We start from the raw sequence: 27,963 nt of genomic DNA, 5'->3' as shown, positions 1-27,963 counted from the left end.
GCACTGGTTTAATGAAATCTGAATACTGTAGCAATTAACAAAGAAAAAGTACACATTTCTTTCCTCTTTGGGATCGAAACAGATTACCATCAGAGAAAATAGTTGTAAATCCTTACCTCCACTGTTATTACGATGTACTGTCACTGAGCTCTTGTCAAGGGAAACAGAGCAATTGAGGTGTTCTATACAATGTCATGGAACAGCTGGTTTCTTATTTACTACAAACATTACATTTTTTCAACATCTACTATGTTTCTCAACCTGATGCCCTGCTGTAACCAGTGGTGATATATGGATTTTGTAGAAATCAGCACATACATGCATAAACATTCTGTCTGTCTTGCTCCCTTTATATATGATCCCTTCACATTACCTGCATTTCCTTGCCACTACCATTTTGAATGTGCAAATGAGGTTTGTCGACTATTTGGTCTCCTTTGTTCCCTACCTTGTGCAAATGATGCACATTTTACACTCGCTCAATTTGAGCTTTGGAGAATCAGAGAGGCATATTTTTGTGAATGATCCACTTTGCAATCTTTGAACAAATATGTAGCACTGATCTGTCTGAAAAATATGAAAAAAATGAGTTCCAAAAAATAAAAATATTAATTTCAAACATCATGTTCAAAACAGTGTGAATGCATTCTACCAACCAAAGCAAATCCTGGTGCCTGGTCGATATCCACACCTTACAGTCACTCTTTAGTGCTTTTCTATTAGTACTATAAGGTTCACAAGCAACACTAGGAAGTGTCTCTTTCAGGATACTAGCTGTGGGTACATAATGTTTGGTCACTATTCTGTTCACACGATGTCCTCATTACAGTGATTGCTTGGCTTTAGATTTACCTATAGTTTATTTTGAATCAAGATCATCCGAGTCCGCTCGTATTTTTTTAGGTGCGATTGAGTACTGGTTTTAATAATCTGTGACCTTCCTTTGGTGTCCACTTTAGGACTCTACCTGCTCATGGCTGGATGTGGCAGTACCTCACCTTGCTGAGATCATTGTGCTGGAGGACACCCCATCCATTCAGATGGAAGTGGGAATGCTAATGACTGACTTCCCTGACATACGGTCAGTATTCACAAAACAACCTGCAAAATGCGTTTAAAACTGTGCGAGTTGTTTCTTTCATCTTTTTCTTTGATGAAGGTCTAATAATACATAAAGAAATTGAATTTAAGGGTGCTGGTGTTGTATGCCATCTATGATGAGAAATAACTTGAAAAGGAAATTGAAATCCCACTGTCTCCAAAATATTTTATCATGAAAAGTAGTCTCCCTAAAAATACCCATCCAAAACCTAAAGGTGTGACTTTTTAGCTCTATATTAGTGGTTAAAGCACAGCTTAGATATCCCCTGGCGGATAACATTGTGTAAAGGTCATCCCAGACTAGTTTCCTTCCTGTGCTGGAGTTTAGAGCCTTGATGTGCTGAATCAATACTTTATGTATTAACAGAATGTTGGGGTGGAAGTATCCCCTGCATAGTGAATAGGCCTGACCCTTTTTTCTGAACGCTCAACTGCTTTTGATCCTAACTTTTTGTGTGGCCCTAGCATCATGCTAATGCAGCATGTGCGCATAGGCATAGGCCTGTCCCGAGTACTGCGAGGTCCAGTAGGTCTGTTTTGTGACATGGATGGGTGCACCAATCATGTTCTTATAGATGTCATAGGACTACTGTCCATGCCCTGTGTAACTCATATAAAGCGACAGTAGCAGTATACTGAGTCAATATTGTGACCCGACCATTATCTGTGTTTCCAGGAAAGGGTGGTCTACTATGCCCTCTCATGTAACGATCCGCCTTTATGTGAAATCTGGACCCTTGAGCTGACATTAATTTCTGTGTCAAGTTTGTGTGTATGTACAATATATTGTAACAGTTGTATGGTAGTTGGACTCTGTGTGTGGTGAGAATCTGAGTACTGGGACCATTGATTTATATTTTGGATGTTCCCTGGTTTAGCAAGAGAACAGATAAAACAGCTCACACATAGAGTGAATGTCAGTATTCCTGTAGCAGGGGGTGGAGACCCAAACACTGAAGGAGGAAGGAGGCAGGGCTCACCTTAGAAATTCACTGAAGACCTTGTTAGCAAAAGGATACTGATGAGTTTTTCCTGAACAGTGGTGAATGGTTGGGGTGAGGGATGAGACTACAGTTTCTGTTAGTCAAGGTGAGGATGTTTCAAGTCAGGAACTGTTGATTTGACTGTCCCTGATTACTGTTTCTGAAGGATAAAGATAGCTAGATACAGAGATCTCACACTTTACTGCGCCTTTGTTTGGTTGACTCTTGCTTGAAATCAGCTACCTCCTGTGAGAGCCGCTGCCTAGTACAAAGACCCACCCCAAACCGATTCTGAACCTTAATTAGTGGATTCTCATCCCTAGTCTGGAAAAAGTAGATGAAAATGTGATCTAAATCACCCCACTATGTTCCCATTTCAAGTTCCTCATAAGCAAGGCTACTTTGTGACCAGGTCTGGTGTCTACATGATATTCAGTCCCCCAGATGTGAGGAAACATCACCTAAAGTCCGGGCATTCTTCTGGTGTACCTGAGGGTTGCTGGAAATTGTGTTACTGGTTGAAGGGGGTGAACCCCTACTCAAGCAGGAACCACAATCTCTGTTAGGGTGAAACACAGGCAAACCCCAAAACTGTGCTTACCCTCTGGTAGCTTAGCACAAAAGCAGTCAGGCTTCACTTAGAGACTATGTGTAAGGTATTTAAGCAGCACTTCAAACATTAATAAAGTGAATAGACAATACAAGAAAATTCCCACACCAATTTAGAAAAATAGAGCAGGAGCATTTCGGCAAACTAGGCGGCTGCGATGGGATATCCAGCATCGTTGAGGGGCTTGCAAAGCAGGAACGCCCGAAGAAGTTGCGGGACTTGCAATGCAGAGTACTGGGTCAACATCGAGGATGTTGTCAATTAGGGGCATGCGTTGTAAAAGTCTGCGTCAGGGATGCATTGCATAGCAGCGGTTCCGATGAGGCTACAGGCTGTGATACAAAGTCCTGCCCTTGAGGCAGCAATTCCAATGCAGTAGTTTGTGAGGCGATGCGTTGCACTGCATTGGTTCTGCTGGAACCACAGCCTGGTTGGCAGAGCACCTTCAGGCCCACTTTCAAGGGTCAATCAATCAATCAATCAAACAATTTGTATAGCGCGCTACATACACGTGAGGGTCTTAAGGCGCTGGGGGGAGGGGGAAGGGGGGGGGGCTGCTACTGATCGCAGAGCCAGGTCTTGAGAAGTTTTCTGAAGGCCAGTAGGTCCTGGGTCTGTCGTAGGCCGGTAGAGAGAGTGTTCCAGGTCTTGGCGGCGAGGTAGGAAAAGGATCTGCCGCCGGCGGTGTTTTTCCGGATGTGTGGAACTGTGGCGAGGGCGAGGTTGGCCGAGCGGAGGCTGCGGGTGAGGGTGTAGAAGCGGAGTCAGTCGTTGAGGTATGCTGGTCCGGCGTTGTGTAGGGCCTTGTGTGGGTGGATGAGGAGTTTGAAGGTGATCCTGTTGTTGACGGGGAGCCAATGCAGGCCTCTCAGGTGGGGTGTGATGTGGCTGCGTCGGGGGACGTTGAGGATCAGTCGTGCCGAGGCGTTCTGGATGCATTGCAGCCGTCTCAGGAGCTTAGTTGTAGTTCCTGCGTAGATGGCATTCCCGTAGTCCGGTCTGCTGGTGACTAGTGTCTGGGTGACGGTTTTCCTCGTGTCAGAGGGGATCCATTTGAAGATCCTGCGGAGCATTCGGAGGGTGTGGAAGCAGGAAGCGCAGACGGCGTTGGCCTGCTTTGTCATGGAGAGGGCGGAGTCGACGATGACCCCCAAGTTGCGTGCGTGGTCGGTGGGTTCTGGGGCTGTCCCCAGCGATGTTGGCCACCAGGTGTCATCCCAGGCTGAGGGGGTGGGGCCGAGGATGAGGACCTCCGTCTTGTCGGAGTTCAGCTTAGCCTACTGTCTTTCATCCATTCGGCGATTGCCTTCATTCCTCTGTGGAGGTTGGATTTAGCGGTGTGGGGGTCTTCGGTGAGGGATATGATCAGCTGGGTGTCGTCGGCGTAGGAGATGATGTTGAGGCTGTGTTGTCCTGCGATGTGGGCGAGTGGTGCCATGTAGATATTGAACAGGGTCGGGCTGAGGGAGGATCCCGTGGAACGCCGCAGATGATCTCAGTGGTCTTGGAGCGGAAGGGTGGGAGGCGGACGCTCTGGGTTCTGTTGGAGAGGAAGGATGTGGTCCAGGCCACGGCTTTCTCTTGGATTCCGGCGTCATGGAGGCGTGCTATTAGGGTGCGGTGGCAGACCGTGTCGAAGGCTGCCGATAGGTCCAGAAGGATGAGGGTGACTGTTTCTCCTTTGTCCATCAGGATCCTGATGTCGTCTGTGGCGGCGATCAGGGCGGTCTCGGTGCTGTGGTTGCTGCGAAAGCCGGACTGAGATGGGTCCAGGAGGTTGTTGTCTTTGAGGTAGTGGGTCAGCTGTCTGTTGACGATCTTCTCCGTTACTTTCGCTGGAAAAGGGAGCAAGGAGATGGGCCGGAAGTTCTTGAGGTCGTTGGGGTCTGCCTTGGGTTTCTTCAGTAGGGTGTTGATCTCGGTGTGCTTCCAGCTCTCTGGGAAGGTTGCCGTCTCGAAGGAGATGTTGATTGTTTTCCGGAGATGAGGTGCGATGGCGGTGCTGGGTTTGTTGAAAACGTAGTGAGGGCATGGGTCAGTTGGGGATCCGGAATGGATGGAGTTCATGGTCTTGATGGTGTCTTTGTCGCTGACGTTGGACCAGGCGGTCAGGCGCCTGATGCGGGTGGTGGTCGCAGGGGTGGTGGTCCCGGCGGTGGGTTTGGGGGTGGTGGTGTTGAAGCTGTCGTGGATGTCGATGATCTTGCAGTGAAAGAAGGTGGCCAGTGAGTTGCACAGGTCTTGTGATGGTGGAAAGTCGTTGGTCTTGGAGCTAGGGTTGGTGAGTTCCTTCACCATGTTGAAGAGTTCTTTGCTGTTGTGTGCGTTGCTGTCTAGGCGGATCTTGAAGGCGGTCCTCTTAGCGGTCCTGATTAGTTGGTGGTGTCTGCGGGTGGCGTTCTTGTGGGCTGTGCGGCTGTCTGGTGTTTGGTCGTGGAGCCAGCTCTTCTCCTACAGATGCGCTTGGAGCTCCGGAGGTCTTCGGTGAACCATGCAGCTTTCTTGTTCGTGAGGTTGGTGGTCTTCAGTGGGGCGAGGGTGTCGGCGCAGTCGTTGATCCACTTTTTGAGGCTGGTGTCGGTGGTGTCGGGGTCGGCGGGTGGTGCCAGGGCGAGGGTGGTGGTCAGTTGGTCCTCGGTGACCTTGTCCCAGCAGCGGCGTGGCATCTGTTGGGTGCGGTGGTGTGTGGCGGATTTCCTGAAGGTGAAGTGGACGCATCTGTGGTCTGTCCAGTGGGGTTCGGTGGTGTGGTTGAAGGAGATGTGGGGACTTGCGGAGAAGATTGGGTCCAGTGTGTGTCCGGCGGCGTGGGTGGCTGTCGTCACGAGCTGTTTGAATCCGAGGTTCGCGAGGTTGTCGATCAGGCCGGTGGAGTTGGCGTCGTTGTTGTTCTCGAGGTGAAAGTTCAGGTCCCCCAGGAGGATGTAGTCTGTGGAGGCGAGGGCGTGGGTGCTGACGAGATCGGCGATGGTATCGCTGAAATGTGGTCGGGCCGGGTGGCCTGTAGACGAGTGTTCCTCTAAGGGTGGTGTTGGGGTCGGTGTGGATCTGGGAGTGCATGTGCTCGGCGGTGGTGAGGGTGTCGTCGGTGTTGGTTGAGATTCTGAGGGTGTCCGTGTGGATGATGGCGATTCCACCTCCCACTCCGTTGGTGCGGTCTCTGCGGGAGATCTTGTAGCCTTCTGGGATGGCTATGGAGATGTCTGGTGCCAAGGTGGTGTTCAGCCAGGTCTCCGTCAGGAAGGCGACGTCGGGGGTGGTTGAGTCTAGTAGGTCCAAGAGTTCAACGGCGTGTTTGCGAGCGGAGCGGGTGTTGAGGACAATGCATCGGAGGTGGTTGGGTTCTCTGGTTGGGGGTTTGGCGGGCCGGATGCTGGTGGGGCTGCAGTTTCGGCAGGTGAAGGGTCCTTTGGTGTGCCTCGGGGAGGCTTGGTAGCAGGTGGGATCTCGTCCGGGGTAGAGTGCGTGGAGGGTGCCGGAGTGGTAGTGCAGTCTGGTGGTGTGGTGGCCTCGGGGTCCAGGGGTTCTGGCGCTGGGCGCGGTCCAGGCGCGGATGGGCGCAGACGGGCTTGCCTTTGGCGCGCCTTCAGGGTGCCAGCGGCGCGACCGCTGTGTGCTTCCTCGCGGCGTCCTCCATATAAGGTGAAGTGGGAGGGAGGAGCAGCTGGGAGGCGGGAGCGTGGCGGCGAATGGGCGGCGGGAACGGGTCGCGGAAGGAAAAAGGGGCAGGGGAGTAGTGTCGGGAAGCGGGGACGGGAATGCGGCGATGGGGGGCAGGAGAAGGGGCGCTGGGGGTTGATGCAAAACAATAATGGCAGAACAGTTGGCGATCAGGCAGCAGGTAGAGAAAGAATAGCGATCAGGCAGCAACTGAGCAGAGCCAGCGGCGGACTCACGGCAGTGGGGGGCAGCACGGAGGGTCACGAGCACACAGGAGGGGCCATGCTGCGTGGGGGGCGACCTGGCCTGCGAGCAGAGACGAGGGTCCAGGACTGGGGTGGCACCACGTGGACAGGTGGTGCCTCACAGCAGACAACTTCCAGGTGCTAGGTCCAAGATCATTGGAGCCTTCTGTCCCTGAAGCTGTGGTTAGGAGGCCAGACAACTAGCCCTTGGAGTCACTATGGTGGTCCTGGGTTCAAGATGCAGGTCCAGTCCTTTCACTCGGGTAGCAGGGTATCATTCCTTCTGGCAGAGCAACACAGCAGTTGTTCTTCTGAGTCTTCCACAAGTCCAGATGTGTACTGTAGAGGTGGATCTTAGAGTCCAATGTTTATACCTGGTGCCCACTTTGAGCAGGAGAAGGTTCTGGAAGTATCGACCCCTAGAGGTGCTTGGAATTTTCTGCCTCCTTGCCCTAGTTCCAGATTGTCTAGGGTCACAATAGATGAGTGTTAAACCCTTTGTGAGTGTGCTCAGGCAGAGCCTTTGCGATGTGCAAGTGAGGTAGGTGACAGCTCCTCCCCTCAAATTAGAGATGGCCTATCCTGCCAACATCTATGGCCCTTTGTGTCACTGTCTGGAAGCAATACACAAAGACCAACTGCCAGCTACACCTTGTCATGTGACCCAGAAACAGGTTGCAGGCAGTAAATGGTTAGGACAAGAAAATTACAACTTTCTAAAAGTAAAAAGAACAAATGATGGACAATGCAAATAGTTGCCCCCAGTCACAAAGAGCTGGGTTTAATCCATTGTTGTTTTGCTCACCATGCCACTCCAGTTTGAACCCAGCCATATGCAAATCAGTCTTGTCCATGCTCCTTGTGGGAACAGTCCAGCCTGAACTGCCAAGCTAGGTCCTCCCTGGACCGGAAACAAGCATCCTGGGACCAGTTTTGGGGTATCACCCCTCATTAGTGAGTGGAATTTTCAGAACTGTGACTTAAAATCCAAATTTACTGTTAAAGACGGTTTTAAATTATGATTCTTTAGACATCAAACTTAACATTCCTACTTGCTCCCAAATTGAAAGTTACCACTTATTAAAGGTAATAAGTTAACCCCATGTTATTGTATGGGAGAAGTAGGCCTCACAGTAGTAAAAAAACAAATTTAGGAGTTTTCACTACTAGGACATGCAAACATTGAAAGTACATGTCCAACTTTTTAAATACACTGCACACTGCCCTCTAGGCTATTTAGGGCCTACCCTAGGGATGACTTATATGTTATAAAAAGGGAAGTTTGGGCCTGGTAAGAGGTTTATCTTGCCAGGTTGACATGGCAGTTTAAAACAGCACACACGGTCTGCAGTAGCAGGCCAGAGACATGTTTAAAGGGCTATTGGAAAGGGTGGCACAATGAGTGATGCAAGGCCACTAGTAGCATTTAGTTTACAGGCCCTGGCTACATGTATTACCACTTTACTAGGGACTTAAAAGTAATTCGCCAATTGGGTGTAAGCCAATGTTACCTTGTTTAAAGGAAAGAGCGCATGCACTTTGGCACTGGTTAGCAGTGGTAAAGTGTGCAGAGTACTGAGGCCAGCAAAAACAAAGTCAGCAAAGGCCAGAGGCTGAAAGCCAAAACTTTGGAGAAAAACAAGTCAAGGATGTGTGGTCCAACAAGGGTATTCCTAATGCTTAGAAGCCTGCCTGTCTGAGGAGAGAGGGAAGATGGGTGTTGGCTCTGTAGTTGAATAGACTGTCAAGGAGAAGGAGCCTGTTGTGTTTCCAGGGTGTGCGATTACCAGAAAAAGAAGAGGCAACTGCAAGAGGGCGAAGCCAGGAGCGACCCATGTGGAAAGATCCCTATGGTGTCTCTGAATGGTACTCATTGTGAACTGCATCAAGACTTCTACAAGTACCAAGCATAGTGTGGTTGTCCAGGAGGAGGACCATGAACACTTGCTGCATCTGTCCTAGACCACCCAAAACTGTAGCAACAGAATGCTGGTAACCATGTGGCTTAAAACTCTGAGTGGAATGAGACACTGAGTAGGAGACCAGGATGTGCAGTACTAGCTATAAGACTTTCACAGAGTAATCGCACAGAGGGAGAAGAAAAAAACAAACTGGTAAGCGCATCTACTCCTTGGGTATGATTTGTGTAAACTGCACCTATGCTTAATCAGTGCCATGTCCCAAAGTACTTGCCAAGGATTATAGGTACTGGGGAACTCTGTTTGTGGTGTGGGGGTTTTACAGGGTGTAGCATCTCAAGAAAGATCGCAAACCGGAATACAGCCCGGTGATAATGTCCTCTAACTGAGCTGTTATTGTTGCATTACGCTATGTGGTTAAATTACTGTCTTTAAATTCATAAGATGAGCACTGGGCATGACAATACGTTACTCTGCCTGTTGGTTGACTGTTGACTTCTGAGCACCAGTTACGTTACATGAGGACACATTCATTTTTGTTAGGCACAGAGAGATTAAGTGATTTTGCCCAGAATCACAGGATGTTTGGAGTCGTTACCGAGACTTGAACCCAGATCCCCAGGTCCGAGGTCGAGCGCCCTAGCCAACACTGGTTCCCCACGAACCCTTTGAGAGCTCACCCACTCTATTCTGAGTCAAGTTCCAGATTTGCAGAGCTACAGTAGATAAGACTCCAGAATACCAGTAGCAAATTACCTCAAACATAGACCAAGAACCTTGAGGCCCAGAGTCTGACACAGCAACAATGATTGGCATGTGTCAGGATATGTTAATGTCAAATTGCCCAGATTAACTGTGTTCCAAGGCGAAAAGTGAGCAACACTTGTAATGATTAAACCTTTTTCTACCGCATTACTTGACCTGATGTCAAGACGCTTGGTTGGAAAACAAGTAAAGGATGATGTTGTTGGATATTGTGTCTGTGTATGAGAAATGTTATCCATTCGATGCTTTTCAGGTGATCTCTGCTTGATGGCCGCTTGGAGGAGAACAAACAAACTTAAGAACCATACAGTGGACTCCTGAGTTAGATCACAGTATAACAGGTTTCCCTGACCCAAAAAGATCATCAGCATTCCACTGAGGTATAACATTCCATTTGCCTTCAGGGCTATGGAAGTACATAACCATATGCAAGTGCTCCAGTTTGCACAGTATTCCAGGAGCTGCTAGGGGCTAGCAGGAATTTAGGATACTCCTGACATGTTTGCTCGTCCAGTAGCTCTCAATGATGGTTGTCAAAGATAGTCACAGGTAACACAATCAATAGGTTTTTCAGACAAGCCTCTTGGTGTGTGGTGGAGGCTGGGAGAGAATCAGTCAAATAGTGGGAAATATAGAAGTGTCTGATAAGGCCTATGCATTTGAAGATCAGAATAGATTGATGATAGAGTAGGTTCAATATACGAGCTAGCTAGCATGTTCAGGACCCTGCCTCAGTCAAAATGGCCTATGGGAGAATCCCTCAATTACATTTAAAGGCCAGAGGCAGTCTTCTTCTATGGGGCCTAGTAAACCTTCTTGTAAGCACCCCTTACCGAATATGTCACTCTCAGGTTATGCCATTCTGAAAAATATGAGCAACATTTCTTTTTGAAAAACATTGCCGATACCCAGCCATGCAAATTTGCTATGGTAACTGACCTTCCTCTTGACATGTTCTAATCTGATATATACCCTTCATCTAAGACTGCTGATTGGGAGTAATCAAATTGTATATTGCTTCACTTAGTAAACCTTTACAACGTTTTCATCCTTGAGACCACTTTCGAGCAGCCAAAACATGTCAAACATTTGTGTGCATCTGATTACAGCTTAATTAAATCAATCTACTGATTTTGAGGGGTTACAGCGTCTGAACATACAAAAAAGCGTGCATTTTATTAACTTTACTGTAGCAATAACTATAAACAAATACATGTGGAAGACGTTTTCGTTGAACAGCTAATCCAGCAGTATCACTTAATGCTCGGAGCACGGGAACATTAGTACTGCATCTGTATGTACGTACTCAGATCATAGAGCCCATGAAGAATGACAGCTAGATATTGTCTACAATATTACCCTGGGGACCTGGAAATATTGCTGTTGCCAAAGTAAACTGACATTCATCAATTATAGACACAAGAACCTCCACTTCAAATTTCTCTATGGATTATACTGTGCCCTGCACTACTTACACAGACTAGACCCAGGAAAACCCGCAAAATGCACAAGATGTCCATGTGAACTCGCTGTTATGTTTTCATCTGGTGGAGTGCCCTCCACTTAGGACTTACTAAGAGGAAGATGTTTTTCGCATCATTGAAGCCATAGGGCCTTATTACGAATACGGCGGTCCATGGAACCGTCTTAGTCTTTGGAGCGGTCCGACCACCGCCACACTGCAGGACCTCCTTCAGTATTATAAGTGTGGTAGTCGGACACCACTGAACCACTGCTACTGCCACAGAACAAGAATCCTGCGGTGGTCTGGCAGTGGTTCGAAGCCAAAATATGCTGGTAGTGCCACAGTGGCACCGCTGAGGATATTTTGAGGTGCCTCACCACCACCCTTATAATGGCAGTCGCACCGCCATGAAAAAGGTGGTGGTGAGGCACGAAGGGGGCCCTACAAGGGCCCACTTGTGCCTCTGTGTGCGGGAGTGCATGCAGGGCGGCAACTGTTGTGCCCCCCCCCCCCCTGTAGTTATACACGGGAAGCAATGCACAACATGGTGCATCCCTTCTCATGCAGGAACATGCACTGGTGGTCCAGTGGCAGTGCTGTTTAAGGCTCACAATGAGCCTCTGAATAGCACCGCCGTGGGACTGCCACGCCTCTAGCCCGCCCGCCAGGACCACCAAAAATCATAATATGGCCCCATAGTTAAATCTCCTGTGGAAAATACACACTTAATTGTACTTTTGGGTTATACATCAAAAGGCTGACTGGAATTGTGTTCCTTCTGGCTAAAAATGACTGGTACGTTGGTGGGTGCATGACCCACCACCTAGGGTCAAGGATTGACTGACAGACGCTGCCCTCTGTGATGAGCAGGATGAAAAGTATGCAGTGCTGCAACCACCTCAGTCATGCCCGCATGGTATCTGGGACTCACTGAGGACCATCTTCTCTTGAGTCCCTTGACAACTGTTGGATCACTGATGAGCCTACTTCGATAGAGGCTCATGGCCGGTGCTCTTGACCGTTGATGCTTAAGACGACTCTACTGTGAGTCCCGCCTTAGCCCCACTGACACACTACCCATTTTTTGATTCCCCTTTTTTTGTTCTTCTAATGCATTGCCATTGGGAATCACTTAAGTTAAATAGCTATGTGGTGAGACTGTTTATTTTTACATACATTTAAATGCTTGTTATCTTTGCTATATGAAAATAATAAAACGTATAATTATTATTACTGCATCTGTTTACCACCACATAATTATCAAGGTAATTAAAATAAGTATGATGGGGAGAGGATTGCTAATAGTGAACGCTTGCCAAAGTATGCAGTCCTGCTCTCGCCGAAGCCTCAATGTGGAGGAAGGAGGCAAGCTTCTATAGTCCTGTAATCATAGAGAGATCTCTCTGAAGAGTTCAGAATTGTGCCCAGTTTGTATATCCCTTCTAAGAAAGAATACTCACTATGGCTGAGATCAAAATCTTTCAGGGCCTAATCTACTCTCTCCTCTCCAGAGTGATCACCTGTAGGTGTGAGCTATAAACCGGGGAGGAGTACATCTCTCACCTTTCTATAATAATCATCGGTAGAGTGTCCTGTCAATCCCTCACTTATCTGGTAGGAGCGCCTTATGAGACTTTTGAATCTGTTCTCAGCCTGTTCTCCCTGGCGGGATATTCTTAAGATGCATCTTCCTTGAAGAGACTTAAGGTACCTGCTCTTCTATCCTTGGCTTCTCTTCTATCAGCATATTGGGTTACTGATGAGCCTTTCCTTAATAATAATTAGAGGTATTGTACCAGAATTTCATGTTTTAAATACCGTCCTACAAAATATCATAGCCATAATATTGGCTACCACAAAATAGTTAGCGTAAGTATATACAAGTAAGTATAAGTTGCTGACAGCCAAGTGGTCTGTAAGGTAGATGGGCGAGAAAGCCATGACCAGGTGGCGGGTGGAGACACAGAGAGGACCGTATGTGCGAGGCCACAATGTCCAAAGGCTATGCCATTTTTTGGGGCTGTGAGCACATTGCTTCACTGGCATCAGCTACATTAGGAGGAGGTACTGAGCTCATAATCATTCCTGAAATGCTGAGTGCAGCAGGGGCGTCACACAGGCTCCTGCAGCCTCTGCGAAGTAGGCGTTCTTACAGCCCTTCAGTGCCCCCCAAATTACTCAATGGGGTCAACTTCCACTTCAAAAACAATAAATGACTGTCAGATATGTCCATAGTGTCTGCAGGGAGCTCCATCATTTTAAGTTATACCACTGGAGTGCAGTCCAGTTACATCTGCCCACATTTTGAAAGTGTCTCCCAAAATAATCCAGGTAATCCACGCTACGGACACACAGTATGAACAATCAGGCATTGTCTTTCATTACAAAAATACCCCCAAATTATAAAAGGTTTAATGGACATGCAAAGCACCCCTCGATCTCAAAGGTTAATTAAAGTGTTTATATGCTTAGACTTGTTTGCATTGTTTATGTACTCTGTTCTTTTATTAAACTGTTCTTGTTTAAAATGCTTTTAGATAGTACCTAACTGTTCTTATACTAATAGTTGACACCTGTTGTCGCCCTACATAAAACTGCGAAATAAATATTTTAATATAGATTTATTATGCTTGACTCCATATATATGTACCTTGATGATATTTACACATTTCTAATAATCTTACGGGTCTTAATGTGGAGCTAAGAACAGTAAATCTACACTTATCTATATATACTTACCTTCACGATTTTCTGTTAGTTAATTCTCTGGATCTGATATTTTGTAGGGTTTTATTTTTATATTCGTTGTTATGATATTCAACCATAATAGATTGCAAGGGCACCTCCGTAGGTGACAAGAAAGGCATGGCGTGTTAGAGGCAGAAGACACCCTCCATTCTGTGTATTGAAACACTGAAGAGACCCACCTTTATGTATTTTTGCCCCTGAACAATCATACATCTGTGTTACATATGTGCAAGCTGAGTGGATTAAGCACAGCCTTTCCATTCTACAGAGCTTTAACCAGCATGAACTGTGACTCGTGCACGTTGACACAACTAACCTAAGTTCCCACGTTTCTGAAAAGCTTGGATTTCCAGACAGATGCTTACCATTCCTCTCTTGATATTCCTGGATGCCTTATACTTTAATGCCTCTTACCGTCTGGCCCAGGGGAGAGTGGTCATAGTGGGGGTGGTTCCGGAGGAACATTTTTCAGACCTCCAGGATGTTGGCAGGATGTCCCTCTGGGGTCACCAGCTGCCCATGGCAACACTTTAAAGTGTCTGCCTTTCTTAATCTTTGCAGCATTTACATCCTGTAACTTGTTTACTTAGTTTCTCAATGTCATCATCCCCTGTCGGCGCCAGTGATTGAGGCATGAGTCTTCTTTTAAGCCCTGGAAGCTCAGTAAAGGACAATAATGACTGGCACATAAAAATGAAAAATAGCATGAAGATATTTACTGGTTATTCCTGTGAGGAGCCATGGAGGTCTGATTCAGAGAATCTGTCCTTGTCCCTTGGTGGTGGCCTTTCTAATAATCTTACCAGCTAGTTTGACTTTTCTTTGGAGTAACTTGAAGATTACCTACTTTGCACTGGTTTAGAGTCTTTTCTGTACCGAGCCAATCAAGTTGGATGTGCGCCAGTTTTATATCAATACTTATGCATGACCTGGTATTTGCTGAGTTTTTGCCCCTTGTCCAAAGTGGCACTATCCAACTTACTAACAGACTATTGGAATACATTGGGTCCACCATATTACTCAACCAAAGTAGCTGCCATAATCACCAGTGTGCAAGGTATGTCTGAGCAATAGTGGATAAGGGATGATTTGGACAGCCAATTGTGGTGTGTAACATTGATAAGTATGAGGGAAGAAAGTTAGTGTTAACTACGTTTGTCCAGTTTTTTTGTCTTTCAGAGGTTCGTATGCTTTGAGTTAGAAAAGCAGTATTTTCAGTTATTAAATGCACTATCCGATCTACATATTACTGGCCTTTCCGCAGAAGCCAATAAGAAGATAAGTTGTAACTTTCAACCCCAGTAGTCAATTTAACATTCTGCAGCACAATGTTGTGTATATACTTAAGAGACCCATGGGGCAAAAATAGAGTTTTGCCTCTGCACATAAGATAGGTTCCAAGTCTACTCCACTGTTGGAAACTTTTAGGAAATCGTACTTGGATTTTTAATAGGTTCACAAGCTCCGAATATATTTTAATGCTACGACATTATACTCCACTTCTTGCCACTCCACTCTACAACACTCTTCTCCACTCTACTTAAAAATCGTAAATCATACGTTCTTATATAGCACCCTTCACCGTAAGTTCTCAAGGCGCTTGCTTTGGGAACCCGTCCTGGCTTTTCCCTGCGAGATAACCCCTACTGGGCATCCCCAAGGTGAAAGCCAGCCATCCCATCGCGGTGGGGCCGTTGTGGAGATTAAGCAAGCTATTGCCCAGAGTTGCAGAGTGTGAACCCATGATTCGAGTAGGCGCCAAGGCGAGAATTATCGAGTCCGTGGACTCAAGACCCTGCCGCGTCGGGAAGTGAACCCTGGTCCCGGGTCTGACCTCTGCGTCCGGGTCTGCCTCCTCTAACCGGTGAGCCACACTTCCCCACAATATTACTTCCCACCACATTATGCCCTTCCACTCTACGACACTGTACTCCCTCCACAACACTCAATTACCCTCTATGCCACTCCATTTTTTGACACCCTACTCCACTCTATGCCACTCCATGACAATCTACTCCACTCTGATCCACAACACTCTACTCCACTGTACACCACTCTACTCCTCTACACCACTACATTCCACTTTACTTCACTCTAAGTCACTCCATCTGCAACACTCCACTCTGACACTTTACTCTACTCTACGCCACACTACTCTGCAACACTCCACTCCACTCTGTGACCCTCCATTCTCCACCCTTTGACTCTACTCTAAGCACCTCCCTCCACAACACCCCACAATCCCTGTCAGGAAAGGTGCATAAGAGGGAGAGAAGTCTCCACTCAACTACAACTTTACCTGTTGGGGTAACGCCTCTGAGGGAATAATTGAGCAGTAGGTTAGCAAGGACAGCCCCTGCAGTACAGAGGGACCCTCTGTTTTCTATCCTCCACACCCTCTAGTCTGGTCCATTACAAAGGACCTCAGTAATGCTTTGTAGGAGCTGTGAGATCCACTTTGCTACCTAGCAGGCTCTCTCCAGGTTCTATTTTGTGTACCACTTTGACAGGCCATTCAAAACAAACACTATCCTTACTCTGCCACACATGTACATGTTAAATAACTTCACAGCATTCATATGTCATACAAAAATGATGTAGGACCCGGTTGCCAAGAAATGGAGACCAAATTAAACAGGAAAGGGAAGTAGGCCACTCCCCCAGCGCAGGTGAAAGGTGAAAATAACTATCTTGCTACTAAGACCAACTTTCTGCTACCACTGTCCTCCTTAACCCAGTGAGTTGATGGTAGTCAGACTTAGTGAAGGAGGGTGCTCATTGTGTGCCTCTCTGAACCACAGAGCACATTATGTCACAAAGGGCCCTCAATGTACGTACATGATTTACTGTAAAAAAGCACACACATGCACAGAACTATCTCTTTGGAACTCAGCATAGTAAAACATGATCTTTCAAACCATGCGGGTGGCATTTTCCATCCCAGCAGTCAATACAAGTCTTGTTTTCTTAGATAATTGGACTGAAGGCCCTGTTTAGAGACATTTGGCATGTGTTTGGTATGAGAAGGAACCTTTTCTAGTGTCTGAGATACCTGTCTGGATTCTACAAAGGACAGATAATGGTTCTTTGGGGTTAGAGTATCCATTTCTTTAGTAGTATCTGTTTAATGCCTTGCAAAGCTTTGGCAGTTTTCTTTTAAAATGATCATTCCCTTTAAATGGCATAACAGAATGTCAAGAACTATGGACTGCAAATCTGGGAAACGTTGGAGAATGTGAGCCAGGTTTCTTTTTTAATCTTCTCCGATGACCATTTGGTTGGTGGAATGTCATTCCTCCATAATCCACCACTCATGTTATGCATGATAATTCCACATCTATGATGATCACATGTTCTGGTCTTTTTTGTTGTCAGTGAGGTATTCCAGAAAGCTTATCATCTTGTGAAAGCCTTCTCTTTTGCACATAGTGAAAATGGTAGTCAGTGAATCTGGGCCTGATTTATATTTTGGGGGACCAGTTACTCAGTCACAATGATCAGGGATATCCCTTAATATCATATGGGATACACATTTCGGGCGGACGGGATATCTGGTACCCTTGTGACAGAGTAACCTGTCTGCCAAAATCTAAATCATGCCCTCTGTTTTTCTAGCCCTGATGATGGAGCACAGAACCAGTTGCTGCATGATTGAATGAATGTTGCTTGCTACTATAATCATTGACTCTTGCACTTCTTGTCTATGTCTTGTGATCAAAGGCATGTAAAAAATCACCTTCTTGATAAGCAACCTTTCTTCGTTCTAGTTGGGGTTTGAGTTTTTAATTCTCGAAATCGAGGAATAATACCTTCCATGGTTGTGGAAGTTTACCATCTCCGTTGTGGGTGAGTTTTGCAGCATCAGTGGAGTCCTTATGATTTGATGTGCTTTAAATGAGCGTTAAAATACTAAGACCTGACTAATAGATGTGCAGATCTGGAAGCATATCCGCGGGCTGTACATATGTACCATCACCATGTGTTCAGCCTGAGTAAAATTCCCTACTTCTTCTGGAATAAGATCTGCAAGGGACTCTAGGTCTGTGGAGAATGAAATAGGAATCGAAATGTTATCATCAATACGAGGCTCTTCATTTATGAGCTCATTAGTGAGCAAAACACCCTAAAATATTAGAAAGTGCCATTAACGTGGTTGTCAATGTAATTAATGGTGGCGTTACCAATTGAAGGCTTCATTGGAGTCATGGCTTTCACCTTTGATTCTGCAGTGATATAGTCATGTATAGTTTCAAATAAAATAATATCAGAGAGCTGGTAATTAATCAGAAGGGCATTTTGTAGGTGAAATGGTTAGCGGGCGCAAGACGTTAGAATTCTTCTTTTGTAGATGCACCGATTTTAGGCGACATTTTACATAACTTTTCCTTGAGCTTGTCAGTCTTCCCTTTAGCTAGATTATTATATCAAATCAAAACATGATAGTAAAACTAGATTTTTGAAAGCCAGTGTTACAAACAATAATCTGTTGGGGTAGACTAGAGCCTTTAAATGCCTTCCGGATTTCTGAATCCATCATAAACTTTCTCACACAAAAACTGTTAAATATCTATGGTAATACAGCAACCGAAAAGGTGTATTTTCCTTTTAAAATGACATTTTTTTTTTAAGTCAAAATGTGCATGTCATTCAAATGTACCGACGGACACACTCACACATTACATGCAGTGCAAGAATCTGAAGATTTTCTCTGAGGAGTAGCTAAAGGCCTACTCCCTCATTCCTTGCATGAATAGTCCAAGATTATAATACACTACAGAATAATTGGATTTTAGTGCTACTATCTTAATAACTGCACCAGTGACTCAATATTTTTATTTTCTCTTGTTGATAGAATGTAATAAAAATCATATTGCCTAATGCAAGATAAGAGTGACTGGCAGATACCACACATCTCCTTTTTTCCCGAAAGGTATTTTTCTCAGATTCTCAGAAAGCATGGAAACACTTAACAGTGAATAACGTATTTGATAAACTGAACCAAAATATAAAAATAAGTTCAAAAAGAATTTTAATTCATGACTTCACAGGGTTAATATTAGACATTAGTACCACATTACACTTTCAAAGATAAGGGGATGCTAACAATGAAATAAATGTTACTGTATTACTTTACAAAGCCCCCAAGTTAGAGTACAGCGGTCCCAAGATCGATGTACCCATGGTGGTGGTCCGACCACCTCAACATCTGTAGTCCGACCGCCCAATTCTGACCCAGGCAGTCTGACCGACAGAAGACCACAGCCACCGATAGGTTCCTGGATCCCTCGCCAGCAACGGTAGGGAATGGAGGCAGTGCTGATGGTGGCACATCCATGCTTATTCTGACCTGCCTCTCTGCCAACCTTTTCATGGCGGGGATCCTGCCATGAAAAGGTTTGTGGAAAGTCAGGGAAGGGCCCCAAACAGGGCCCGAGCTGTTTTTACCCTTGGGGCATTTTGGCTGGGGGCACATGTTGTGCCCCCTATGCCTGCAATGTCATGCATGACATGGTGCATGGTAACAGCGCATGCACAACAGTGCAGGAGCTGCAATGCATCTGCATTGCCTTCAGGCTCACAGTGTGAGCCGAAGCATGCTGCAGCCACAAGTTCATTGCTTGCCCAGCCCTCAACTCAGAATGTGGAGGTCGGGATGCCGCTGCTTTCTCCTGACCGCCAATACTGCGGCCTGGCAGTTCAACAGCAAAGGTCGGATACAGAGCCTAAGTAATCTTTTAAGAAACTCTGGGGCAAGTCACCCGTCCTCTTGATCTGACTTGAACCGCAGTGTTTTCTCCCTTTTGTATCACAGCACTGTCATTCGTGTATACACTTTCTGATCTTCGTTCACTGTTGTTTTCACATGTCTCCCAATTGTGTCTAGGCCCTCACCAGATCCATATTTTACCATACTGTGTCTTGACCGCAGTGCAAAAGAGCTTTATGACTTTCATGGGTTCAGTAAAGTTTGACCATTGTTGCCAGCTGGAGCGTTCACTCTTACCCAATCACCCACTTTAAACTTGATAACCTTGGTCTTATGCAATTTGTCAAAACTTTCGCTGTGGGCTTCCTGCAACCCTAACTCCCTTTTCCTTCACTGTTGGCCCACATAAACCCTCACCCAGTCTTAGTGCCATTTGATCCACCCAGGTACCAGTCTAGAATTGGGTTTCCTACTCTAGAACGGATCACTGACATAATATCGACCTCACAAAAATCGAGATACAAAAATATCGAGTCAAAAATATCGAGAGACAAAATATCGACTCCCTATCTTCAAACAGGTAAGTACCAAAATATCGACTCCAAAATATCGACTTATAAAAATATAGACAGTCAAAATATCGATTTTTTTAAATGTTTTAAAATTAAGTTAAAACTAATATAGTAATAAATATATTTAATATAAACTTAGAAATAATTATTAAATAAATGTAGTATTAATAAATAATTAATGTAATTAAAAAAATTATATCACCAAAAAGAATACATATATATATATATATATATAAAAACATATTATTAAATAAACATATATAACATTTTTAGCGTAGCATAGAAAATGGTTAAAATTTATTGTTACAACTATAGTGAGTTCAACATTAGCAAAAGTGTTGGATAGCGTAGAGGTAAAATTTACTATTCCCACTCCAGTGGGTGCAACAGTAGGGAAAGCGCTGGATAGCATACGGGTTAAAATTACTATTCCAACTCCAGTGGGTGCAACAGTAGGGAAAGCGCTGGATAGCGTAGGGGTTAAAATTACTATTCCCACTCCAGTGGGTGCAACAGTAGGGAAAGCGCTGGATAGCGTAGGGGTTAAAATTACTATTGCCACTCCAGGGATGTATGACGTTACAACGCATACTTTTACAACGCCTACCATTACAACTAAACTTTTACAACGCAAAAACTTTTACAACGCATACATTTACAACGCAAGATTTTGCAACGCATATACCTTTACAACGCATACCATTACAACGTAAGTATTGGTAAGTAATAATAATTTTTTTAATATAAATTAATGACAATTATTATAATATAATTTAATTTTATTTAATTAATTTAATTTAAATGTAATTTTACTTTATTTTACTTTATTTTTACAAAGTACCCCTGTACGCCAAAAACCCAAAACTGACCCTGAACCCTAAAAATACCCCTTTACCCAAAAACTGAAAACTGACCCTGAACCCTAAAAATACCCCTTTACCCAAAAACTGAAAACTGACCCTGAACCCTAAAAATACCCCTTTACCCAAAAACTGAAAACTGACCCTGAACCCTAAAAATACCCCTTTACCCCAAAAACTGAAAACTGACCCTGAACCCTAAAAATACCCCTTTACCCAAAAACTGAAAACTGACCCTGAACCCTAAAAATACCCCTTTACTCAAAAACTGAAAACTGACCCTGAACCCTAAAAATACCCCTTTACCCCAAAAACTGACCCTGAACCCTAAAAATACCCCTTTACCCAAAAACTGAAAACTGACCCTGAACCCTAAAAATACCCCTTTACCCAAAAACTGAAAACTGACCCTCAACCCTAAAAATACCCCTTTACCCCAAAAACTGAAAACTGACCCTGAACTCTAAAAATACCCCTTTACCCAAAAACTGAAAACTGACCCTGAACCCTAAAAATACCCCTTTACCCAAAAACTGAAAACTGACCCTGAACCCTAAAAATACCCCTTTACCCAAAAACTGAAAACTGACCCTGAACCCTAAAAATACCCCTTTACCCAAAAACTGAAAACTGACCCTGAACCCTAAAAATACCCCTTTACTCAAAAACTGAAAACTGACCCTGAACCCTAAAAATACCCCTTTACCCCAAAAACTGAAAACTGACCTTGAACGCTAAAAATACCCCTTTACCCAAAAACTGAAAACTGACCCTGAACCCTAAAAATACCCCTTTACCCAAAAACCGAAAACTGACCCTGAACCCTAAAAATACCCCTTTACCCAAAAACCCAAAACTTAAATTTAATTTCCAAAACCAATTACTTTTATTTACAAAGTAAATTTTATTTAATGGTCAATTATTAATCAATTAACAAATTTAATTAATTAACACATTTCATTAGTTATTATTAAATTACTCCCCACCCTATCCCCCTATAAACTCACAACCCACTACAGAAATTAATTTACTAATTATTATTTATTTATTCTTTAAATATTTATAATTACCAATTATATTTTAATTATTTACTAAATAATAATTAATTATCAATTATTATTAATTAACATATTTAATTAATTAAATTTAAATTACTTCCCACCCTATTCCCCTATAAACCCACAACCCGCTACATAAAATATTTTACGAAAATGTAATTATTGATCAATTAATCAATTATTATTAATTACCAATTATATTTTAATTAATTAACAATTAATAATTAATTAACAATTACTATTATATTACAGATTTAATTAATTATATTTAAATTACTTCCCACCCTATTTCCCTATAAACCCACAACTCGCTACAGAAAATATTTTACGAAAATGTAATTATTGATCAATTAATCAATTATTATTAATTACCAATTATATTTGTATCAATTAACAATGAATAATTAATTAACAATTACTATTATATTACAGATTTAATTAATTATATTTAAATTACTTCCCACCCTATTCCCCTATAAACCCACAACCCGCTACAGAAAATATTTTACGAAAATGTTATTATTGATCAATTAATCAATTATTATTAATGACCAATTATATTTTAATTAATTAACAATTAATAATTAATTAACAATTACTATTATATTACAGATTTAATTAATTATATTTAAATTACTTCCCACCCTATTCCCCTATAAACCCACAACCCGCTACAGATTTATATTACACAATTATTACAAATTATAAAACACTTACCTTATTTTCGATATTTTTGTTGTCTATATTCTATCTAGTCGATATTATGTCTAGTCTATATTTTTGATTCGATATTTTGGCTATTAATATCGATAGTAATCGATATTTTTGTAGTCTATATTATGTCTGGTCGATATTTTGTCTAGTCTATATTTTTACCTCGATATTATGTCCAGTCGATATTTTTGAGGTCGATATTATGTCTGTTCACCCTTGTCTTTACAGCTCAACCCATTAGCTCTTGCCAGCTAAATGCCTCTTTGAGTGTTTTGCTTAATCTTTCTACTGCCCCATTGGTTTCCGGGTGATACAGGGCACTAAATGTGTGTGTTATTCCATTACAATGCATAAATTCCTTAATTTCTCAGAAGCAAAACTGAACACGATTGTCAGTTAAAAGGGTGTTGGGTAGCCACTCTCGTAAGAAGACCCCTCCTAGGAAGTTTATAACTGAGGTTGAGCTGATGTCAGAGACAAATTGTATTTATTGCCATCTTAAATACAAGTCAACTAAAACTAGAATTTATGGGAAATTATTCTCTTGCATCAGTGGCCCAATGATTTCTATTGCGACATCCGTCTAAGAACCTTCAGGTAGGGTGTTTCCATGCATGGGTGGCATGTGCAATTTTGCAACCTTATCACAGTACATCCATTCCTAGGCCACTAAAAGTAGAACCTCACCCCTGCTTAGTTTTGGGGATCCCAGATGACGCTGATGTTTTCTCCTGACGGTTTTCGGGAGGTATCAGTTTTGTGCCTCTGAGGAGGCATCCATCTACTTCTGATAATTCTTCTCTGACCATCCAGTTTGGCCTCAGCCGCTCTTCATTCTTTTCTATACCATCCCACCCCTGGATTAACAAATCTCGTACTTTACTGAGAATAGGATTTATTTCTAACTCTTTTTTCCAATTTTTCTCCTCAGCCATCCATTTGGTGATCAAACACACGTTTTCTTTGTGTACATCTATATCCTGACTTTGGTTGTCTCAGACTTTCTCTTCCTTTTCTGTGTCATCAACCAATTGGGACAAGCAATCTGCTGCAAAGTTACGTGCACCAGAGATATATTCTATGTCAAATGTGTATTCTTGTAGATTTATGACCCATCTTTTAATTCTACTGGAAATAGTCCCTAGCCATTTTTTAAAACACCTTCTTGAGTGGCTTATGGTCTATCCTAACTTGAACACAGCGTACCATATAAAGTGCTTGAGTTTGTTGAGTGTCCAGTACACTGACAATGCTTCTTTTTCAATTACAGAATAGTTGACCGAAGGTTGCCTAAGTGCTCTTGAGGCAAATGCAATGGTTTCTTCACCTTGTAGAAGTACAGCCCCTAACCTTTTTAGGTCTCGCCTGTCGATGCGCATGCGCATCGAGCAAGCGAGACTATAGGGGCTCATCCAGACTTTATCTAACTTGCAAGGAATCGTGGCGATTCCTTGCAGTGCCCGTGACTTTTAAGCTCAATGCGCATGTGCATTGAGCTTAAAAGCGCGTGCACATGCACCCAGCCGCCTACTCTCTCTCTCAGCCTTCCCACAACTCCGCCCCCTCACTACTTGATTGCACGGCCGCTAGGCCGTGCCTCCCCTACTCTCCTCCCCCCTCCTCCTCTCCTCCCATGCCTGCCTGCCTCAACTCTCCGCCTCCCGCCCCCTCCCCCTAGTTTACAACGGATGCATGCAAACATGTTTTTTCAGATTGCAACGTTATTTTCTGCATTTGAACTGCTGAATGCTAAAGCTGACATGGATTGCAAGGAGTGGCGGTTTGCTCGGAGCCGAGTTCAGTCCTACACTGACTGCTTGGCTTCTTTGTTTCACACACTACAGAAAACATGGTGAAGGGAGGGGGAGGGCTTGGAGCTGCGAGGTTTGTCCCCTTCCCCTCCCCTACTCTCCTCCCCCCTCCTCCTCTCCTCCCATGCCTGCCTGCCTCAACTCTCCGCCTCCCGCCCCCTCCCCCTAGTTTACAACGGATGCATGCAAACATGTTTTTTCAGATTGCAACGTTATTTTCTGCATTTGAACTGCTGAATGCTAAAGCTGACATGGATTGCAAGGAGTGGCGGTTTGCTCGGAGCCGAGTTCAGTCCTACACTGACTGCTTGGCTTCTTTGTTTCACACACTACAGAAAACATGGTGAAGGGAGGGGGAGGGCTTGGAGCTGCGAGGTTTGTCCCCTTCCGGTCTGACATCCGAGAACCGGATTCCTGGGTTGCTGTTCGGTTCATTCACTCCAGGATCAACCGTTGGCTGCTGTTCTTGGCAGCGTTCCCGAGGGGGTGAATTTTTAAAGCCATATTCATATTGCATTGGTTGGGCGGGTTGCCATGGACACTGGTAAGTGAGGCTTTAAGTGCAGCGCGCAAATAAGGTTGCTTATCGTAGAATGTGAAGCAGTATTGGGATTTTTGTTGTGGAGAAGGTACGACAAAACGAACGCGTTGGATGAATTCATTTTATTACCTGTTTAGTATTGATTGGTCGCCGTGCAGTGAACTCGAGGTTTGGGTCAAAGGTCGTCGCCAGGGACCAGGCTTTGCATTTCGCGCAATAAAGGCTGTTTGTAGCCATACGCTTTATAAGTGTTTCATGTTGTTCTTTTCTTTGGTGATGAATTATTTAGGCAACTGGACACGATCCCGAGCTGTTTTTTTCGTACCTTCAAAATAATTTTGTTTGTTGGGTAAGAAGGCCGGATGTATTTCTTCCCTCAATCCAGAAACTTTTATTCTTTTTCCAATGCAAGGAGGCACGTGCAATCTAGAGTTGCTTTCGCTTTCTCCTCCAGTTCAAAACAGGGTTGGCTGGTTGGGAACCGCGTTACACACTGGACGTGCACCTCCCCCCTCCCCTTCTCTGCCTTCCCTCCGTCTTGTTTTTTTACTGCCTCATTAGTTAACCGCCCCACCTCCACTTTGTTGTCTAGTTGGCAGACTCAGCTGAGAGGCCAACAACTGAATGGGTGCATGCAATAGGTCTCGGAGCATTTGAGTTAGAGCTTTTAGATTTGTTTATGGCTTTTTTTCTTTGTAATTCTTTAGCATTGCCTACAGGAAACAAAAATGCTAAAGATAAAAAAAAAAAACCATAAACAATTCTAAAAGCACAAACTCTAATGCTGCGAGACCTATTGCATTTCCAATGCTTGTTGAACTGGCATCTGTTGAAATGATTTTTCCCCCGGAACAAATGCTTTCAAGTTTGGTGTAGGGGTCAGGACATTCTTAACATCTATAAATTCTCTCTTGCAATGTCTAACCCACTCAAAGGTCAACCTATTTTCCAACAATTTGTGCATATGGCATGTTCTACTGACAAAGTTGCTGATGAATTTACTGTAAAATTATATCAATCATACAAAGTAGCTTAGCTCGTCTTTGGGTCCTACTAATTTCATTATCGTGTTCAACAGGTCTTCTACAGGTTGTACACCTTCAGAAGTGAATTTATGCCCATAATTTCAGTGCATTGAAGTTTAAATATGTCTTTTCTTACAATAAGACTATACTCTTGAAATCTGTCAAAGTCTTTCAATATTTTGTGACTGAGAGTTCCCAAATATCAGCACATTGCCCTGATGACAGAACACCCAGAGATTCCAGACAGTATGTTAGACATGGCTCTCTTAAAGACCGCCGCTGTAGTTACCAGACTGAACAGCATGCATTTAAATATATTTGCCCCAATCAGCGTGATGAAAGTAGTAAGTTCTTGAGAGTTGGGATGTAGGTGGATCTGGTAATAGGCAGACATAAAATCTAATGTTGAAAAGAGTTTGACTCCAGCTACAGTTCAGACCATCTCTGTTATGTTTGGCAAAGTGAACTTGTCAACAACTACGTCTTTGTTGAGGGCCCTTTAGTCAACACACAGGCGAATCTTGCCATCTGCTTTTCTCACCACGACAAGCGGTGCCAACCATTCTGTTGCTTCCGCAGTTCCTATTACATCTAGCCTGCATAGTTTTTCTAACTCTTCTCTCACTCCTTTATGTATGTTTAAGTGAAGCCCACGTACGTTAGCTGATACGGTAATTGCTTTCTTTCAATTTCATCTTGTGCACATGTTGCTTGAGGCATGCTAACTTCAGCATGTTCTTTCTCAAAATCAGATCGCACCTCTACATCCTTGTTAACATTTTTTATCAGGATTTCAGGTTCAGCAATGGCATCCAGAAAAACTTGTCTTTTTGTGCTGGCCATCCTAAAATGTTATCTCCTTTACATGAAACTTGAACTTTGCATACTGTATATCTGCTTTTGTGCTTGATCTTTACCACAAAGTATCCTATCATTTTTATTGGTTGTCCACCATACTCTCCAGGGACTGTATCCATTTTGTTTACCTGCAATATGTTTCTTGAACAATCTATTAAATACCTCCTCCGATATTATTGTTAGTCTAGAGCATGAATCGAACCAGACCTCAACCTAGAAGTCCTCATACCTTACCACATCTTTGGTGTTGCTAGACCCTCAATCAGGCATCTGCAGGACAATTTCTTCGCACACCTCAGACACACCTTGTTTCTCAGGTTTCCCGCTAACAGGCCTACTTCTACAGCATGCTATAAAATGTCCTTTCCTCCCACACTTTTTACACACAGCATACAATGCTGGTCATTCCTTACTGTTTGCCATGTGGTCAACCCTCCAACATCTGTAGCATTGCCCCTTGAAGGTGCAGACTCTCCTTCTGCCTTTTGTCATAGTGCCCGTACCTATTTGTCCCTCATTTTTCTCATCGTCAAATATTTGTACATTTTCCTTACTCTTCGTGTTTTGCTTAATTTCTTTCAAACATCCCATCATGTGCTATACTTGTTTTGCCACAATCAACACATCTTTTAGCCAAAGTTACTCCTGTATCCTTTGAAATTTGCAATTTAACAAAAACTTGTTCCTGGTGCGTTCATCATTTGTTGCTTCAAACTTACATGCGGCTGCCAATTTACACAACTCAGACACAAATTCCTCTATTGTTTCTCCTTTCTTTTGTGAGCACTTCCCAAAATAATAACACTTCTTGATTGTACTGATCCTAGGAAGTAGATGATTATCTAATTCTTAATGCTCATTTTATATTCATTTAACCGCCTTGATTCATCATCACTCAGATCAGGGTGCTGCTCTAGGATTATTTCTTGTACCTCTGCTCCTAGATTATGTTGCAATAGTGCAATCTTCCTCTCTGGACCCAAATTGGGCCCAAAAATAATGGAAGAATTTTGAAAGACTTTTTTTTCCATTTGTTCCACTTCATTGGTGTTTCCCCAGGGGCTGTTAAAAAGAATGGGGGAGGAGTAACAATCTGCATACCAATTTCTCATTTCTGATCTCACATAAAATATCCCCCACCACACTTTCCCCAATGCCTCTACCTTCACAACCAAGTTGTAACTAAGGTCTCGCAGTTTATGGCAAAGCACTTCACACACTGAGTTACTGTTCTCTTTTTGTCACTGCCAACATCAGTGTTGTGTTTCTCAGCTGTTTCCTGGAGGTGCTGACTCTATTTAGACAAGAGAGGGCTCTGAAG

General features: G+C 43.8%; 1 protein-coding gene across 3 annotated transcripts in view; it reads left to right on the top strand.

Moving 5' to 3' along the window:
* EXOC3L2 (exocyst complex component 3 like 2) overlaps positions 1-27,963 on the top strand; it is a 547,377-nt gene that overhangs the window by 505,505 nt on the left and 13,909 nt on the right. For all 3 annotated transcript variants that reach the window (XM_078660900.1, XM_078660901.1, XM_078660902.1), the window contains exon 11: positions 960-1,081. In XM_078660900.1, coding sequence (XP_078517026.1) covers positions 960-1,081 — 122 coding nt within the window. The remainder of the gene's footprint in view (positions 1-959; positions 1,082-27,963) is intronic.

Source organism: Lissotriton helveticus, chromosome 9, assembly GCF_964261635.1.
Source record: "Lissotriton helveticus chromosome 9, aLisHel1.1, whole genome shotgun sequence".
In the NCBI taxonomy this organism is placed as follows: Eukaryota; Metazoa; Chordata; class Amphibia; order Caudata; family Salamandridae; genus Lissotriton; species Lissotriton helveticus.
Note: the sequence above shows the minus strand (reverse complement) of the source record. Positions and strands in the feature narration are given on the sequence as shown.